At 35.4% G+C, this 19164-nt stretch overlaps 2 protein-coding genes across 2 annotated transcripts; both read left to right on the top strand.

The window, feature by feature from the left end:
- Positions 1-5802: 5802 nt before the first annotated feature.
- On the top strand, positions 5803-8213 carry LOC141674643 (uncharacterized). Its single transcript, XM_074481353.1, has 7 exons — positions 5803-6168; positions 6252-6372; positions 6475-6610; positions 7275-7352; positions 7450-7607; positions 7701-8001; positions 8094-8213. The coding sequence occupies exons 4-7, from the start codon at positions 7305-7307 to the stop codon at positions 8211-8213; spliced, it is 627 nt and encodes a 208-aa protein (XP_074337454.1). The 5' UTR covers positions 5803-6168; positions 6252-6372; positions 6475-6610; positions 7275-7304.
- A 2263-nt stretch (positions 8214-10476) lies between these two features.
- On the top strand, positions 10477-15582 carry LOC141674642 (uncharacterized). The gene is made up of 10 exons (XM_074481352.1): positions 10477-10870; positions 11304-11384; positions 11523-11642; positions 11757-11825; positions 11920-12576; positions 12697-12871; positions 12938-13134; positions 13270-13810; positions 14700-14882; positions 14982-15582. The coding sequence occupies exons 1-10, from the start codon at positions 10477-10479 to the stop codon at positions 15580-15582; spliced, it is 3018 nt and encodes a 1005-aa protein (XP_074337453.1).
- The last annotated feature ends 3582 nt before the right edge of the window (positions 15583-19164 follow it).

The raw sequence follows: 19164 nt of genomic DNA, 5'->3' as shown, positions 1-19164 counted from the left end.
GGCTTTATTTCCAGTCATATATCCTGAACATCCAATATCCAGTACTAGGATGTTTCTCCTGTTGCCCTGCAATCACAAAGACCACGAATGGTTAGTTTTAAGGACCTAGACTTGCTTGGATTCTTTGGCCTTTTAAGTTTGTTAGCTTTTGCAGCGGATTTAATATCAGAATTTATGTTAACATGTTGTTTATCAGAACTTATATCAGACTTTGCATCAGACTTTACACTAGAAGAAATTAAAGCAACTTTCTTCAAAGAAGGTTTTATTTGATAATAATCATAGTATAAACTATGATATTCCTTACAAGTATAAATGGAATGTCATAAACTACCACAATGAAAACAAGGATTTTGTGGCTTAAACCTAACAGACTGACTCTTAACTCCTGACTTAGGAGGTAAAGAGTTTATATTCTTATTCTTCCTGCAAAAAGAAGCAAGATGGTTAGAGTTTCCACAGTTATAACATTTCTTTCTAGGAGCATTAGGAACAGGCATATAATTATTGCTTTTATTCACACCTTCCTTTCCATTCCTATTTTTCCTAGCTGCCTTAACCTTTTTGACATTCCTTATTTCTTTCAGCTTATGCTTAAGCTGCTTCTTTGTCATTAAGCCTATGTTGACTTCAGCTGGTTTATCCTGTTCTAATTTGTCAGAATTTGACTTTTCCTTAACTTCTGTCACAGACTCTTTCATCTTTTCAGAATCAGACTATACAGTTTTAGCTACAAACTTAACAGGATTTACCTTTGGCTTAACAGTTTGTTTAACAAAAATTGGCTCAATTTGTTCAGTTCCTTTTTCACTTTTATTATCTCCATAACCTAAGCCCTCTTTCCAGTTTCCACTACTTAATAAATTCTGAGCTGTTCTTCCAGAGTTAGTCCAAGTCCTGATAATCTCTTTTTCTTTTTCTGACTCAGTTTTGAGAGATTTATTCAATTTTAGCAATTCATCTCTAACATAAAAAGCATCATCTCTCTCTTTCTGAGTTTGATGGAACATAACTAACTGCTTTTCTAAATAATCATTCCTTTTCTTATAAGCAAGATTTTCATAAGTTAATCTTTCACATGTTAAAGTTTGATCTCTGTAGCTAATAAACATGGTTTTAAGATATAATCCCAACTCAGTAATATCATCAGTATGAAAGGCATAAGTTGTTTGAGGTACCTTTAATTCAGCAGTTTCAGGACTGCCATCTGCATTTGCCATCAAGGCATAGTTCACCTCATCTTCAGAATCTGAAGAGTCTGTCCAACTTTTCTTCTTTGTGACAAATGCCTTGCCTTTGTCACTTTTTCCTTTCTTGCAGTCAGGAGATATGTGGCCTTTCTCACCACAATTGTAGCAATTTGACATATGAGTAATCTCCTCTGTCAAACTTTCCTCCTCTGCCTTCAGATTTCCTGAAACCCTTCTTATCAGTACTTCCACCTTTCTTGAAAAACCTCTTTCCCCTTCTGAATTTCCTGTAGGCTATCTTTGTGATATCCTTCACCATAAGAGGACACAATTTTATCATCTCTTCATCAGCATCAATTTCAGGTAAACTTTCAGTTTCTGAATCATCATCATCAGAACTTGATGATTCTGAATCAGACATTGTGATGAGAGCTTTTCCTTTGCCTTTCTTTGAGACAGCCACTTTGGGGAATTCCTCCTCAGCCTTAAGAGCAATTTTCCTTGACTTTCTCCCTTGTCTCTTACTTCTTTGATCCATCTCAAGTTCATAAGTCTTGAGCATACCATAAATTTCATCAAGAGTAGTTTCATCAAGAGCATAGTTGTCTCTTATAATAGTAGCCTTCAAATCCCAACTTTCAGGAAGAGCTAAAAGGAATTTTAGATTTGAATCTTCAAGATCATATTCCTTGTCCACCAGTGACACATCATTCAAGAGTTTGACAAACCTGTCATATAAGTCATTTAATGACTCATCACTTTTTGAGTCAAAGTGCTCATACTCTTGAGTGAGTATAGTCCTTTTGTTCTTCTTGATTGCATCGGTTCCCTGGCATCTTGTCTCCAAAGCATCATATCTCATTTGCAGTCTTGCAGTGAATTACCCTGTTTGACATGACATTATCAATGGCACTATGTAGCAAATGCTTCACCTTTGCATCCTTGGCAATAGATGAGATATCTTCAGTTATGTACTCACTTTTCTCCTTTGGTATGGTCTTTGCTGGCTGATCTGCAACTACAACAGAGAGCTTGGTTGGCTTAGTGGTCCTTCATTAATTCTGTCAAGGTATTCTGGATCTGTAGCTTCCAAAAACATAGCCATCTTCACTTTTCATATGGGGTACTCCGAAGGTCTTAGTATGGGAACCCTTATAGTCTCATATTGACTGTGGATTTGAGTCTTTTGAGTTTCTTCAGTTTTGGCGGGCATGGTCAGATTTTCTTCTTCTTCAGACATGATTGTTTTGGATCTTTACTGTATGTGTGTTAACAGATAGGCTCTGATACCACTTGTTAGGTCACACAACAATGTAGAAGGGGGTTGAATACAGTGTAGAATACAATCAAATCGATTTCGAACACAAGTAATAGTAAACAGATATATTCGATTTAATAAACTCTGTTACAATGGAACTGTTCTCTCTCAGTGATGAACAAATATCACGAGAGCTGCTAGGTTACAATGTATAATCTTCTCGATAATGATAACACATATAGTGTAAACCTATGTCTGTGTTTATATAGTACACAGTTACAAGATAACTTCAAATTGATATGGAATATAATTATGTCTCCTAAAATATATTAATCAGATATCTTATACAATTATTTAAGTCCTCTAACTATTTCCATGCATATCTTCTTTTTGTATTAGTCTCGATCTTCTTTCCTGTAAATCAGCTTCCTTCCTTAACTGTTAGTCCTCCAGTACTTAAGTTCTGATATCCATCTTCTGATATTATCTTCTGATAATCTAAGTTCTGATATCCTTAAGTTCTAACTTCCAGTAAGTACTGATTCTAGTAAGTACTGATATTTCCTGTTTGTTAAGATCTGAAAACTAAACATGAAACATATTAGACATGTCATCTCAAATATATCTAACAACTTATATAGCCTAACAACAAATAATAATAAATGAAAACATTCAAATAAGGAAACTATTACAATAATGAAACTATTCAATAATAAGAATATTACACATGTTAACAATAACATGAAAATAAAATAATATTCATTTCATACCACTAAATCATTAATTATAAATTAAAATTAATAATTTAATTAAGCAACACATTTGCATAAAATCAATGAGTTTTAGATCCTCTTTAATTTTTATCTTCAAGAATTTCACTCTTCACCCACTTTTCCCCCTTCTTTAACTCTAGAAATAAATAAAGAATAAAAGAATAAAGAAGGTGAAGAAAATATTAATCGCAGACTCAAATCCGATCATTACAGTCGGTTTTATTAAAGTAATATTTTTCGCTCAGCTGACGTGTAATTTTGGGAGTTGGGAGCAGTAACTGCAATCTAAAACCGACTATTACGTGGTCAGTTTACACCGGTTGGATGGAGTGGTTAGATTAGCCGGTCAATTTTAGCTGACGTTACAAAATTAAAATAAGTTCTCTCAAAAATGGGTCCGAACAAATTTTCGGTCCGATTTTTGTTATTATTTTTTTGTAAAGTGTTATATTAAGAGCGAAAAATTCATAACTCAAGAATAATTTCTTAGTTAAAACAAGCAAGAAATATTAGAATTTAACCGCTATTACACTCAACCCCCTTTCAACAACAATTCACAGGGCGTAACATATTTTAATGAATTATTTAAAATTCAAAATTCAATACATTTAAAATTTTAAATCTCAAAAAAATCTTTTACGATCCAAAATTAATTGAACTTTTAAATTTCAAAAGAATATTTCCCAATTCTTATTAAATAACCTAATTATACTCGTAGAAAGATATCATAGAATGTAGAAAAAACCCATTGAAAATTGAATTCTAAAAAAAACATAATTTGTGTCAACTAATAAACAATGCCAATAAAAATATGAGAATTTGCCAAAAATACTTCTTTTTCTAAGTTTTTTGCGATTTTATTATCTTCTGATTTTTTGCAAAACTACGGAATTAACCAAAATCAACTGGACAACTAGTTGACTAAAAACTTTTTGGTTGATTTAAGGTTGCATGTAGTTGCAGAAATTCGTCAAAGTTTACATTCAGTTTATTCCACTTGCCAAAAAAACGTATTTTTGCAAAAAAAATGAAAAATAGTATTTTTGTAATTTAAAAAGTATTTTTGTAAATTCTTCTAAGAAATGACAACATTTTTGCATAATATTTTTAGTTTTGGGTATTTTTCAAAAAAACCCTAGAAATATTGAGATCTTAGTAATACAATTAAACTCTTCTATATATATATATAAAGGGATATCACACGTGTATGACGTGGAGCAGTTACAGGCTTTTATTCTAAGTTTTTCATTTTCTGGCGTAATCTATCTTCTAGCTATCTATTTATTTATTATTTAGTTTGGTATGATTGATATATATGTATAGAGAGACAGGGAGTTAGAGTTAATGTCTGTGTATAAAATATACTTATGTTCGGTGTCTTCTTACATTACATTACATTACAGTTATGCTGCATTATATTGCAGTTAATGATCATGCAACTTTGTGTCTTCTCTCGGCTTGGAAATTCAAGCGCCTACGGCTACACCCTTAGTTACCTGAAAAACCCTTGGGCTGCTCAATAATCAGCATATAAGTGTGGCATCTTCTCTGTAGTTGTCTTTCATTGTGTTATTTCACGAGGCAGGCTCATAGAAAGGGTATACTTCTGCTAATATTTTTTCTCAGGTTAGCTGCTCAGTACTTTTCTTTGTTTGTGCCTCTTGACTTGGCAGTGGCAGCGATGTAATAATATAAGATTTATTTTGAACTGGTATAACTATGGACTTCTCTTATCTTTCCAACATTGAGGGTGATGCGGAGGACTGGTTGATTAGGGTACGTATTTTTAGGCTGTGGGAGGCTGTCAACACAAAGGAGAACAGCTTGATTAGCCTGGATATGATATTGATCGATGAAAAAGTATTGCCTATGACCCTCAGATTAGATGATCTCTGCTAATTTTATTATTTCATGTAACATGCGTGATTTTGTTTTGAGTTTAGGGGGATCTTATGCATGCCGCTATCCGTAAGCATTTGGTACCTCGCTTCAAGCACCTTGTCAGTGAGGGGCTGGTATGTAGCCTCAAGAATGTTAAACTTGCACCAAATATGAACCAATACAGGCCCCTTGCTAGCGACAAAAGGCTGCTTTTTCTGCCAGCAACTAAGATAGTTGCGCTAGGCGAGGATGTTCTGTCCATCCCAAAGAACGGTTTCCAGTTTGTGGGACTGCCTATGCTACAGAGCCGCGCTAATGACATGACCACTCTATCAGGTATATCTCTAACATTAACTTCTTTCATTTTCTTTAATTCTGACTTAATTTTGGTGTTATTTTTATTTGCTTTTAAATGCTTCCTGCTTGCTGAAAGATTAGGATTCCATGATTTTTTGTTGGCTGTTTGTTTCAAAATATGTGGTTTAAATTTAGTGTTGGTGTTGCAAGCCAAATTTTTGTTGGCTATTTTATTCTAAACATGTTGTTTAAATTTAGTTGCTACTGATTTAAATTTAGTTTTGGTGTTGCAAGCTAAATTTTTGTTGGCTATTTTATTTCAAACATGTAGTTTAAATTTAGTTGCTACTTAATACAATTTTTATACTACTTTTACATACTTTTGCCTTTCATGGGAAAATTTGTGGGCTCTTTCTTTGTTGGAAATACTTGCATGTTGCTCGTATGAAAGTATAATTAAAAAATGCCTTCAAGTCCAGTTCTTTGTGTTGGCAGCGACATAATTTCTAATGCATGTAACTTATGTGCAATTTTAGAAGCATATTTGTTTAAACCCCAAATGATTTGAGTATACTAACTCTAATGCATGTAACTTATGTGCAATTTTAGAATCATATTTGTTTAAACCCCAAATGATTTGAGTATAGCCCTTTTCTGACCTGTTCTGCCAAAATTTTGCAGACATAGTGGGTTGCTTTTGTGGTTTTGGTCAGGTTGAGGTAGTCGGGGCTGGTTTCAAAAAGAGGGATATAAGAATTTTCACTGATTAGTAAGTAACAATTGCCCATTATAATTTTGAACATATTCCGCTTATTCATTCTGCCATATTTTACTCCACTGCTATTATTTTAGTTCACTAGCACTATTACCTTATGGGGAAAGCTAGGCGAGGTGTTTGACCCTACGTTATACACTGGAGATGTTGCGCCCTATGTTATTGTTGTGACCTCTGTTACCGTGAAGACCTTTCAACGTCAGGGCTCGCCTCCTTAATTTTTAAAAAAATACATATTTGGTTTGTAGGCAAAACCAGTACTTGTGTTTGTATGATATTGACGCTAATAATATTCTCCAGGTGCTCTGACTTTTGCTTCTACTAGCGCTAGCAAGATTTATGTGAACCCAGATGTTGACCACGTCTCTTCTATACGAGAAAGGTTCTCTGTTTTGCCTCCAAAAATTGTCACTATCGAAAGCCCCAGTTCTGCCAGGTTCTCGACTTTGCTTTTACTTACTCCAAGTAGCAAACATTATTTTATTGAAAACCATGATTTTCATAAAATATTATGTGTTGGGGAGGTGTAATGCATGCTGCCATATATTAAAACATACCTTTATCAAGCTTTGCTAATTTCAAAACTCTGGTTGCTGAGAACATATGCCTTTAGTATATTAGGATTCTGCACATTTTTTGGTGCTAATTTGTTTATAAAACATAAGGTTTATATTTATTATTGTTGTTTTCTATTGTGGGAAAAACTAGGAGTTTCTATCTTTGTTGAGGAAAGTTGTATCTTACTCATGGCTCTAGATTATTGCAAAATTATACTTTTCGCCGCCTGTTTGTTTCCAAGCATTTGGTTAAAGTTTAGTGCTACTTTCATGCAAAAAATTGCACCCTCTATTTTTGTGAAGAAAAGTTGCATTTTGGTGTTTTAGAACGCTGTAAGTAAATAGTTATGCCAGGCTACCTCAGCAATTAAAAAATTGGCTCCAAATTATTGTGAAGCTATACTTTCCGGTTCCTGTATGTTTGTAAACATTTGGTTAAAATTTAGTGCTGCTTTCATGCAAAAAACTTGTGACCTCTATCTTTGTGGAGAAATGTTGCATTTTGTTATTTTGAAAAAGTGTAAATGGATATATATATGCCAGACTCCCTCCTGAGGAAGCTATGTTAATCGAATGACTGTGGAGGCACTGGTCAGCGCTACTTGTGTTGGCGAGCTGAAGGTAAATAACAGTACCCAGATGTGACCTAAAAAATGTCCGCGTACACCATAAAAAATTACCCCAAGTTTGTGATATAACTCCCCCTATATTATGGCAGGTTGATGTTGTGACTTTAAAGGCCACGATAACTGCCATCAATAATCGCTTCAAATGGTATTATGTGTCATGCAAGAAATGTGTGAAGAAGGCCACACTTCGTGATGGGGTTTTTGTCTGCAATTCTTGCAACAAACCAGTTGACCGCCCTCTGGCCATGTAAGCGACCTGTGTAACTCCACTCACTCATGCGCCCGGTCCTGACCTATTGTTTTACTAAGCCATATTTTTTGCCTCTCCATTTTCTTATAGGTTTTGCATTAATGTTCAAGTGGAGGATGGCACAGGAACTACAACTGTTGTTTTGCTCAATTCTACTGCTGAGCATTTGCTGGACACCTCAGCCTGGAAACTAATGAACAAAATGCCAGCTGGAGATGATTCGGTTCCCCCCGAGCTGCAGGTGCTTTTGGGTAAGAAATATGTGTATAAGCTGAAGTTGAACAAGTATAATTTGATTGACGGCCTGCAAGATTATGGGGTGTCAGCAATTTTCACCCCTGTGGAAGAGCTGGAAACGGCTTATGAAAGGAAGACTAGAAAACTTGTGCAAGTAAGTGATCTCCATGTTTACCTTCCTGCTTCAACCAATATGCCAATCGATATGACCATCTTCCTGTGTTTTCTCATTATCCTTTCTTGCAGGTTGCTCCCAGTCCGGTGGGATCTTCGACTACCAGTGTTCCGGAGACCAGCAACGCCCGTAAGAGAAAGTTATCCCCTGTTGCCGAAGCTGTCAAAACTGTCGCGGGCAGAACCCCTTAGATCAAACCCCGCCATGCTAGCTGCAGAGAGCTGAAATTTTTAAAAAAAACACTGCTTACAGATTTGCAAAAATAGCCTCTATCAGTGAAATTTATTTCTATAATAAATTAAACATTCTGAAGCTCTGCAGTCAAACAATTGATAAATATGGTTGCTTTGAACCTTTTGCTTTTTATTTCTTTTTCAATTTAAAGGCTTCCCGTATAGTTGTCTTGGTAATTTTTAGGACTGCATTTTATGTATTCAGGTTTCTGCCCATACTCAGGCCAAGGCAATGGCCACTATACCATTATCATGACAATACAATGATCTTTAGATGTACTATATGGGGTTGTGAGAATATTAGGCATCTTCTTATGAGAAACAAATACGGACATGGTTGCATAAGAAGAATAGTGAAACTTCAGATCAACTTAAATTAAAGGGAGATCTTATAAAATTTTATGTCTTGTGATTGGCCCAGTTCTTGCAGTTTCCTACCCTAAGCCGTGTTCAATGGTTAACAGATAGCTTTAAAATTTATAACAAAAACTTAATCCCAATCATGAGTAGCGATTATTGTAGCTGTCAAGAGAAAAACGATATATCTTATTTGTATTTATCGCATTATTGCCTGCCTTTTAAAGCTATTGGAATTGTCTGTGAAATGTAGTGATTATTTGTCTGGCTCCATGTACAGAGTTGACTTCTAGCGAGCAAGTCAAATTTGTCATTGTTTCTTCTAGTGATGCTTTCAACTTGTCCAAAATAGCATCTTAAGACCAATTACCAGGCTCCAACTTAGAGCTGTCAAGTTTAATACCCGGCACTTCAAAATAGAACTCCTGTGGTTCTTGACAACATTGTCTGTTCTTTCGAGCAAAAGTATACCTATAGGTGGCCATTTGTTTCCCTCAATTAATAGGCTTGATTTAAAAAATCCAGGGCTACCTGATGAGGTGTGATGCAGAGGCTACAAATATATCATTTAAGCATGATGCTATGTCGTAAGCTTGCCTCTAAAACAAACACAATTTTAAATTACTATATATTTAAGCTGGCAATAAAATGGGAAACAAAATTTTTTTGCCTAAAAAAGGCTACAATAACTTGATACGCAATCCTAACTAATTGGACATGTAAGACTTTAGTAAATAATTTTATTTTGCCTAAAGAATAATAAAAATCAAATTATTTAAAAAATAACTTAAACTAGCTTTCCTAAGAAAAAATTAAACTATTCTTTCGTAGACAATTTAGATAATAAGTAATTTTAAAAAATTAAATCATTTTAAAAATAACTTAAACTCTTCTTGCATAGACATATTAGATGATAAGTAACTTTAAAAAATAACGTTCAATGTAAGATACACTTCTAGCTAATTCAAAAGTAGCTTAGTTGGCCAAAATTTTAACATATTATCTATGAAATATTTAAAAGGATAAATTTATGAAATAAGACTTGATTGCCCTTCACCTTTTTTATTTGAGATAACTTACAAATTTGGGATGAAAGATAAAAAATAATATAATGATCAATTAAATATGAGTAATCCTATGTTAAATATGCATATATTAATAATAGTACATAAAGAAAAATGTATAGTACCAGACACTTACGCTAACAATAAAAGGAGTGAAAACATGAAAACATATAGGATAAGAAAATAGCATGGCAGGGACTTAGTCTAGCAATAAAAGGAGGGGATATTAAAAAAATATAGATCAACAAACTAGCAGAACAGTTACAAAGAGAAGTTTGATTTTTTTAAGAAAAAAATTATATTAGAAGGACTTATAAAAAAATTACTAAACTGATATATTTAGATTTTGAGGTTAAATTTACCAGCTTGCTTCAAATACAAAAAAAAAGGATAATCCTCCTGGCAGCTTGATTCAATTACCAGCTTGATCAACAAACATAGTGTTTGTAATATCAATGTTTCTCAAAAAGAATATTAAGTATGATCCAAAAAAAAAGTCTTTAACATAAATTTTTTAAAGGTGAGTAGCAAATAATATTTTGCATCAATGTATATGCCTCTTTTCTCTTTTTTTATTCTCACGAACGTATAAGCCTTTTCCCAACAAATCATATTATTATTATTATTCAAATTAAGGGCTATACATATAATTTTTTTAAAAAAAAATATTCTTTTCCTAGGAGTCACACTTAAACCAGGCAATTTATTTTCTTGCCGTAAGTAACTGTGGACTGTTACCCTCCCTCTTTTGAGTTCCACTGCCGCACCGTTTGTTCAACAAAATATTTTGTGATGTAGTTATGCATCTTTTGGTGGCAAATAAAATAGAGGAGCCAATGGACCAATTTCTTCCGGCTAACAAGGATAATTGTCCTTTAGGAGCTGTATCTAGGCAGAATACATGTTTTCAGCAATGGTTGTGTTCACTTGCGCGACATGAAAGGACTCTAAAAATCCGGCTTAAACGCCAAATGATAGCTTCCTGTAACAACGAGAGCATTTACTCTCATATGATCAGGAGAAAAATTGCCAAGCAAGCAAGAATGAGGAGAAAGGTTGTAATAGTGAGTAGAAAACTTCGGACTGACCAAGGCTTACATCCTTTCTCAGCACTACACATTATGCGAGTTTGCTCACAGCCTCCCTCACAGACTCTGGCTTATGGACCTCGCACTGATCTAGCGACATCGAATGGTATTGTCCCTACTTTAATTTCTAAGCGTGTATTATATTTCAATTGGGTTAAAAAAATTAAGACATAGGAAGTTAGTAAGAAAGCTAAATTGTAATGCTTGTATTAACACAGTTGGCATTGTGTTAAAGTTAGGACTACTATAAATGCAATCAGAGACTTATAGCCCATATGTGTTCTGGTCTGAACCATGCCCTTCAAAGTCATATGCTAACACATGCCTAAAAACAAAGAAACAGACTTAGCATGGGCTACATATATAGCATTACAAAAACTAATACTCTGGTATGGAACCATAACCCCGGGCTTACAAAAAATCATAGTAAGCCAAACTTATAAAATTAGTATATTGGGAAAGAATAAGGCCCTGCAAGTTATTTTAGTCTTCCTTTGCTTTTAAAACATGCATATTCATCACTGGCCAATTTGTTTCAGATTCCAGGCCAAATGCTTCTTTCACAATGTATCACACCCCGGCCAAACGACTAGCACCGGAAGCATCCGAGCCTCCACCAGGTATTTTTATACATTTTTTGGACCCTAAGGCTCCTTCCATATGTTTTTATCTATCTTGTAAAAATGTCTTCAGTGATGTATTATTGTGAATGTGATATATTTACATTGACATGCCCCTACTGATAAACGTACTTTCAGAGCAAAGGAGCAAACAACCAAGGATACCGTGTCTCGCAACAAATGACAGGTGTGCCCTCGGTGAACCTCTGTCATCATGTGAAGCAGGACCAAGCAATAACCCTCTAAATTGGGCTGCAGGTACTGGCTAGATCAAATTTTTTTATGGCCTCAGGCGTGCTTCAACACACATATGTTACAAGAATCTATATCATCTTATTATTGATATGTTCTTTATTTCTTGTATTATCACAGTTCAGCAGTCACTTCCTTTATACTTGGGCCCCCCAATCACATATGCATGCACTGTGGCGCTACACTTTGGTATGAAGAGAGAATAAATAGACACAGGCACACCTCTAACCCACAGTTCACCTTTTGTTGTATGGAAGGGCGGGTGAAACTGCCACTCTTGAAGGAACCACCCCCTTGCTCAAACATCTTCTTGGACCCGCTTCTGGCCAGAAAGGTAGCAATTTCAGATGGAATATGCGACCTTACAATTCCATGTTCGTTGTTGCATCAATGGGAGTCCAGGTTGATAAATTAATTAACAAGTCAAGAGGACCTTATGTGTTCCGTGCTGGTGGACAGATTTACCACAACACAAGCTCATTGCTCCCACCAACAGGTAAGAAGCCCCTGTTTTCCCAGCTCTACATATATGACACTGATCATGAGATTAGTAATAGAATTGGCACACTACAAAATCCAGAAAGGGCTCCAGCTAATGACAAAGACATTGTCCAAGGCTTGACCCAAATGTTAGACGAGAATAGCAATTTAGTGAGATCTTATCGAAAGGCCAGGGACATGTTTGAGGCACAACCACATACCACCTTTCACTTGCGCATTCCCGTGGCCCGGACCAGAGATGGTAGACAATACAACATCCCAACAGAATCTGAGGTGGGTGGCTTGATAGTGGGTGAGCTCACTGAAAAGAAATTTGAGCGTGATATTATTGTGCACCACCGTACGAGAGGGCTAACACATATTGATGAGTTGCACCCAAGTTATATGTCAATGGCATATCCCTTAATTCACCCTTATGGCGAAGATGGCTACAGACTGGGTATAACCTTGGCAAACAGGGGCTCACAGACTTTTAAAAGATAAGCATTAACGATGTGCCAGTATTATTGCTTCAGGCTCCAACAAAGAGCCAATGAGGGACATACCTTACTTTTGGCAGGGAGGCTCTTGCAGCAATATATAGTGGATACTTATATGACAGTTGAACAAGAAAGATTTAGGTGGATTCGGACCCACCAAAATGAGCTTAGAACAAAATTATACTCAGGCTTGATGGATGCGGTTAATCGTGGGGACTCGAACAGCTCCACAGTTGGGAAATCAGTAATCTTGCCGTAATCACACACCAGAGGTCCACGTTACAGGGCTCAAAATTACCATGATGCAATGGCAATTTGTAGATGGGTTGGATATCCAGATTTGTTCATTACATTCACATGTAACCCAAAATGGCCCGAGATAAATGATATGCTTGGACTGATCGGGAAAAAAGATGACTCTAATAGAGTTGATATTGTGTGTCGAGTGTTTGAGATAAAGTTACAGCAGTTGATGCACTACATCAAAAAGGAACAACCATTTGGCCGCGTAATGGCGTGTAAGTTTGCTTTATTCATGCCTTACCTACATTTTTTGGCAGCCAATTTTTTAGTACTAGATGAGCTCTCTTCATTTAGTCAAATAACTTAGAGAACAGTCCTAACATTCTAATAGCATCACAAACTTGATGTAGGTCTATACACCATAGAGTTCCAGAAAAGGGGTTTGCCCCATGCGCACATCCTAATTTTCTTGCACCCGTCAATGAAGAATCATTCACCAGAATATATTGACAAAATAATAAGTGCAGAGATACCAGATATCAACATCGACCCTGATGGATATACTGCAGTGAAGAAATCTATGCTTCATGGCCCATGTGGCCAGGCCAATACTTCCTCTCCTTGTATGCAACAAGGAAAATGCAACAAATTTTTCCCAAAAAAGTTTAATGATGCCACTACAATCGGAGAAGATGGTTATCCAATTTATAGGCGTAGAAATACAGGTGTTTTCGTGGAAAAAAAGGGGGTTATGCTGGACAATCGTTATGTCATCCCTTATAACCGAAATTTATTGGTCAAATTTGATGCTCATATTAATGTGGAACTCTGCAATCGTGCAAGATCGATAAAATATTTATTCAAATATATTAGTAAAGGGCCGGATAGAGCAACTGCAGTGATTGAGACCACCGAGGAAAGGGATGAAATTAGATCATATCTTGACTGCAGGTATGTACTCTTTGGTAAACAAACAAAATTCCTTCTGAAACTTGCACTTGCCATGTCTGTGTTTTTTTGTCAGGCTGTTTTTTTTTGTTTTTTTTTTATGGTTAACCTAATATAAAGTTTGAAGTCGCCCTTTGGTATAATTCAGGATTCATCTTAAAAATTAATTAAACTTAGTTGCACATATATTTTGGCCTTTAGCCAAAGATTTAATAGACTTTTTACATTTTAAAATTTCATGCCATAATTTTTTGTAAATATGTTTTGTGCAGAGAGTTTCCGCTGATTATGCAACCTTGTATCAAGAATAACTAAAAAAAATTGGTGGGGAGGTGTTTGATTATTAACATTATAGAACTACTTTTTAGGGTTTTATGTGTTCCACAAAACCAGTAGGTTGGTAGAAAAATTAAATTGATAATTTGAAATAGTAAACATCAAAAAAACATTATACATTACACAGTTTCAGAAAATATTATTGCCATTATTTAGTCAAAGTTGATACATGGGTATTTAAATACTTCCTTATGCTTCCAAAGGCATAGCAGTATGCCCCTTCCTTTATTTACTTTCGTACATGAAACTTAAATCATTAATTTATTGTGCTGAGGAGACTGGGGGACATTCATTGTGCTTACTTTTAGAAATTTGCAGCATTTTATGGTGGAAATTCAAGAACTTTGCTTCTATTTGTAATGTCAATTTAGGGTGCAGAATACCGGGAAGAAAGAACATAAGCTAAATAATAATAACATTATTACTCTCAACATAGCAATTTTGAGTAAGTCAATCAGTCCTTCTGGTTTCAAGCCACCTCTTGATACTTTCACCCAACTTCATGATTCCCCTCACTAATTGATATATAAAAAAGAAACACAACTGTTGATTACAGGTACATATCCGCATGTGAGGCTTGCTGGAGGATCTTTCAGTTTAGCATCAACTACAGATATCCATCAGTTGAACGGCTGCCTTTTCACCTGCCTGGTGAGAATACTGTTATATTTGAGGAAAATAGATGCATTGAGAATGTGCTCAATATACTTGGAATAGAAAAGACTAAATTCACAGAATGGTTAGAGACAAACAAGAGGAATGAAGATGCACGTAATCTAACTTATGCGGAGTTTCCCAAGAACTGGGTTTGGAATTTTAAGGACAAAATATGAACCAGGAGGAAAAAGGGAAAGGCCGTTGGCAGAATCTACTTTGCACATTCAGCAAGTGGAGAGCGCTTCTACATGCGTATGCTCCTTAATTTTGTAAAAGGGAGCACCTCATTTGAGTGTATAAGAACGGTGAATGGGGTAACATATCCGACATTCAAAGCTGCATGCTATGCTTTGGGTTTACTTGATGATGATAAAGAATGGATGGATTGCTTATCTGAGGCTTCTGTTTGGGCAACAGGAAATGAATTACGCAATCTCTTTGTCACAATCCTCATCTTTTGCCAGGTTTCCAATATACCAGAACTCTGGAAAACTCATTCTCAAATACTCTCAGAAGATATGCTTCACTTGCAACAGAAAAGGTTTCAAGTCCCTAACCTCCAACTAACAAAAGAACATATTGAAGCATACGCACTACTTGAAATTGAAGGCCTCATGCAAAAATTAGGAAAGAGCCTAAAAGAAATCGATGGAATGCCGCAAACTGATTCATCCCTCACCCGAGAATTTGGAAATAGATTACTAAATGAGGAATTGGATTATGATCGAGATGCTTTGAAGATCTTCCATGAAAAATCTCTTAATGCTTTAAATCATTTTTAAAGAATTGCATATGATGCAATTATGTGCTCTGTTCAGCATGATGAAGGTAAATTATTCTTCATCAGTGGTCATGGTGGCACTGGGAAAACATTCTTATGGAATGTAATTGCTTCAAAATTAAGATCAGAGTCAATGATAGTCCTTCCAGTTGCAACCTCTGGATCAGCTTTATTGTTATTACCCAATGGTCGAACGGCGCACTCCCGATTTCGCATTCCATTGGATGTCACAGCAGAATCTACCTGCGAGATAAAATATGGTACACAATTAGCTAAATTGCTGCAAAGAACTTCACTCATTATCTGGGATGAGGCACCAATGACACACAAATATTGTTTTGAAGCTCTAGACAAGACCTTGAGAGATATACTAAGCACACGCTATGAGAACAGTCGTTCTAAACCCTTTGGAGGCCTTACAGTTGTATAAGGCGACTTCCGCCAGATACTACCTGTTATCCCGCAAGGTGAACGTGCAGATATTATTGATGCCTCACTTAATTCCTCCTACCTATGGGATCACTTTGAAATTATGAGCTGAAACAAAATATGCGGCTCCGTAAGGATGGGGTTGATGAAATAGAAGCTGAAAGAATAGCATCATTTGATAGATAGCTATTACAAATTGGGGATGGTTCTTTGTATGACACTATAGGACAAGAAATGGTAAGAATACCTCCTGAGTTATGCAGAACAACAAGCGAGAATCCAATGGAAGACATTGTTAGCGAGGTCTACCCTTCATTGTTGGAGAATTATAAGGATCCTGCATACCTAAAAGAACGTGCTATATTAACACCAAAAAATGAAACGATTCATGAACTGAATGACTTTTTAATGAACATGATACCAGGAGAAGGAAGGACATATCTTAGCTCAGATAGTGTCTGCAGGGCGAGCATTAACAATGATCATGACGATTTGTTATACCCATCAGAATTTTTGAACAGTTTAAGATTCAGTGGCGTCCCTAATCATGATATATAACTTAAAGAGGGAACCCCAGTTATGTTGCTTAGAAATTTAAATCAGTCGGGAGGCCTTTGTAACGGCACGCGGTTAATAGTCACGCGTTTAGGAAAATGGTCAATTCGAGGCGACATCATTACTGGAAAAAAGGCAGGACAGAATGTTACTATCCCACATATCATTATATCACCCAAAGAATCAAAGTGGCCATTCAAACTTAATAGGCATCAGCTACCAATTGCCCCGTGTTTCACGATGACGATCAATAAAAGTCAAGGACAGTCTTTGAAACGTGTAGGCCTGTATCTTCCAAGTCAGGTATTCACACATGGACAGGTAGATGTGGCCTTATCAAGAGTAACGGAACTACAAGGTCTGGTCATAGTTAATGCTGACAGTGAAATGAAGGACCAGACTCTTATCAAAAATATTGTTTACAAGGAAGTATTCACCAACATTCAGGCCCCCATGCGCGACACCGGTATGACATCAACCCCTTTTGCTTTTCATGCTTGGCACACATATATTTCTGCTACATTTTTTTACTGAAATATAGTTATTATGATTCAAACTTAACACCCAACATAACTTTCAAAATACTAACAACTCTAATTTTGGATGCTCAGCCGACCACTTTACCATGTCTGAGCTTGAGGTAGAAGCCACAACAAGATAGATGGTGTTCTGCAACACAAACCAGCGCCAAGTTCGTTGTCAAAAATTAGATTGACCTTGCCTTTAAAATTATGCACATGTGATTCTCTAATATTGGACAACACTGGCATCTCATTCTAGACATTTGAGACTGAATACAGACGGAAGTTGGTGCTTCAAATTTTATATTGGTTAGTTTGCAAAAATTATTCTGATCTTTCTCTGAACATATCTTTTCAGATTATACTTCAGGCGGTAAATCTAAAACCGCTATGTTATATTGTCATATGTGTGGAAATGAGCCAAGTCTTATTTTTCTTCTAATACCATCCGAAATAAGTTAAAGGAATACTCTAAACATCTGCTCAATTACTCAAGAATAAGAGACTATATTTTTCTCTGGACGAATGTATATACAAAAGATTACATATAATTTTCACCAAGGGCCTTTCAATTTGCATTCTATGTGCTTCATTTAGGTTTTTCTCTGTGGCATCTATATTTTCCTCAGTTTGTATATCTAAATTTCTTTCAACAGTAGATATGAATTGTCCTACCTATTTCATGTTGATGAATGCTGACACTTAATTATTCCGTTTTTACATCTCTTTTACTGTACAATCCAAATTTAGGGGGAAAATGAGTTGTTTTGTTAGAATTTTTTAATTTTAGTTATAGTCTTGAATTTCCTATTGCTGAATAGGAAAAATATCTCAATTTATTCGTATATCATGATAATTTTTTGATAGTTTCTTCTATATATACTTATATCCTTTGACACAACCTAGCAGATTTTTAGAAATATTTTGATTAATATCTAATTGTTGTCATACTTACAGTGTTGTAGTATCATTTTCCTGTGATGCGGTATCATATTTTCAAGTTTATGAAGGATGAGGTGGTGGTTGTGATGGTTGGTTATTAAACTGGGACCTCTGAGGCGTGTTTAAGCTATTTTCTCATAGTCCTCACACACTGTCCATTTTCTATTTATCCCTCATTATCTTTGTAATTTTTTTGAAGAAAATCAGCAGGAAATTATTAAAGCACAAAAATTACTACCTAGAGAATCAACAACCAAGTCTTGTAATTTAGTCGTGGACTCTCTATCTCCCTTAATTTGGCCGAGCATGTGTATAAATAAGGGCCGACCACCTTTTCCCCTTCAAGGTTTTCTATTTTATCATTAGTAAATCTGAGTGTTTTGGTTATTTGTTATGTCTGTTTTTTATATTATTAGTGCTTTCCTCCCCATTTATTATGAATTATCAGCATATATTTCAGTATCCCCAACATATAATTCGGGTATCCCTGTTAAATTAAAAATTTATCAATTTTCTATTTATCTGGTTTTATTTGAAGATTTGCCATTTTGTTAATGCTATATGTATTTTTGCAATCTACAGCTTTAAGTTGTTCTCGAGAGAGTACATTGATTGCAATATAGCAAAATATATCGTTTTTGGCGCACGCTGTAGAGACATGGTTTGTGTTCATTATACTGTTGATGACTTAATTTACCCTTTATTTTACATGTTATCTCGAGTTTACTGAAATATCAAAGTTACTTTCATGACTTCTTATATCTTTACAAACCTTGATTGGAGCTCTCATTTAGTGTTGTATATATGTATTGTTTAATGCAAGTCATTGTGAATATAGTAATTTGCCTTTTTTAGTTACATTCCTAAAGAAAACTTGTATTATTATAGACATGTCATTCGAAATTTTCTTGAATATAGTTTTAGCTGGGGTTTGATGTTGGTATTTAATAATAATGTCCGCTCTATAAACAAATATTGGTTTGGCTTGCTTTGAGGAGTAGTGGGAGACCTGGCTTTCCTTTCCCTTATTTATAACTCGAAAGTCAAGGGTCTTGAAATAACTTTAGGAATGGGATCAAAATGCATCATGTTCAAAGCTATGGTTATATAGTTATTTTCTTCCGGTAATTTATTAT

This window comes from Apium graveolens, chromosome 7 (assembly GCF_009905375.1).
Source record: "Apium graveolens cultivar Ventura chromosome 7, ASM990537v1, whole genome shotgun sequence".
Lineage (NCBI taxonomy): Eukaryota > Viridiplantae > Streptophyta > Magnoliopsida > Apiales > Apiaceae > Apium > Apium graveolens.
The sequence above is the reverse complement of the archived record's forward strand: the minus strand, read 5'-3'. Positions and strand labels throughout refer to the sequence as shown.

Excerpts from the sequence above, each read along its gene's own strand:
- LOC141674642 (XM_074481352.1), top strand. The coding sequence starts at position 10,477 with ATGCATCTTTTGGTGGCAAATAAAATAGAGGAGCCAATGGACCAATTT. Across the intron at positions 10,871-11,303 it reads TGATCTAGCGACATCGAATG|ATTCCAGGCCAAATGCTTCT; the intron begins GTATTGTCCCTA and ends AATTTGTTTCAG. Across the intron at positions 14,883-14,981 it reads AAGACTAAATTCACAGAATG|GAGGAAAAAGGGAAAGGCCG; the intron begins GTTAGAGACAAA and ends AATATGAACCAG.
- LOC141674643 (XM_074481353.1), top strand. The coding sequence starts at position 7,305 with ATGACTGTGGAGGCACTGGTCAGCGCTACTTGTGTTGGCGAGCTGAAG. Across the intron at positions 7,608-7,700 it reads GTTGACCGCCCTCTGGCCAT|GTTTTGCATTAATGTTCAAG; the intron begins GTAAGCGACCTG and ends ATTTTCTTATAG. Across the intron at positions 8,002-8,093 it reads AGACTAGAAAACTTGTGCAA|GTTGCTCCCAGTCCGGTGGG; the intron begins GTAAGTGATCTC and ends CCTTTCTTGCAG.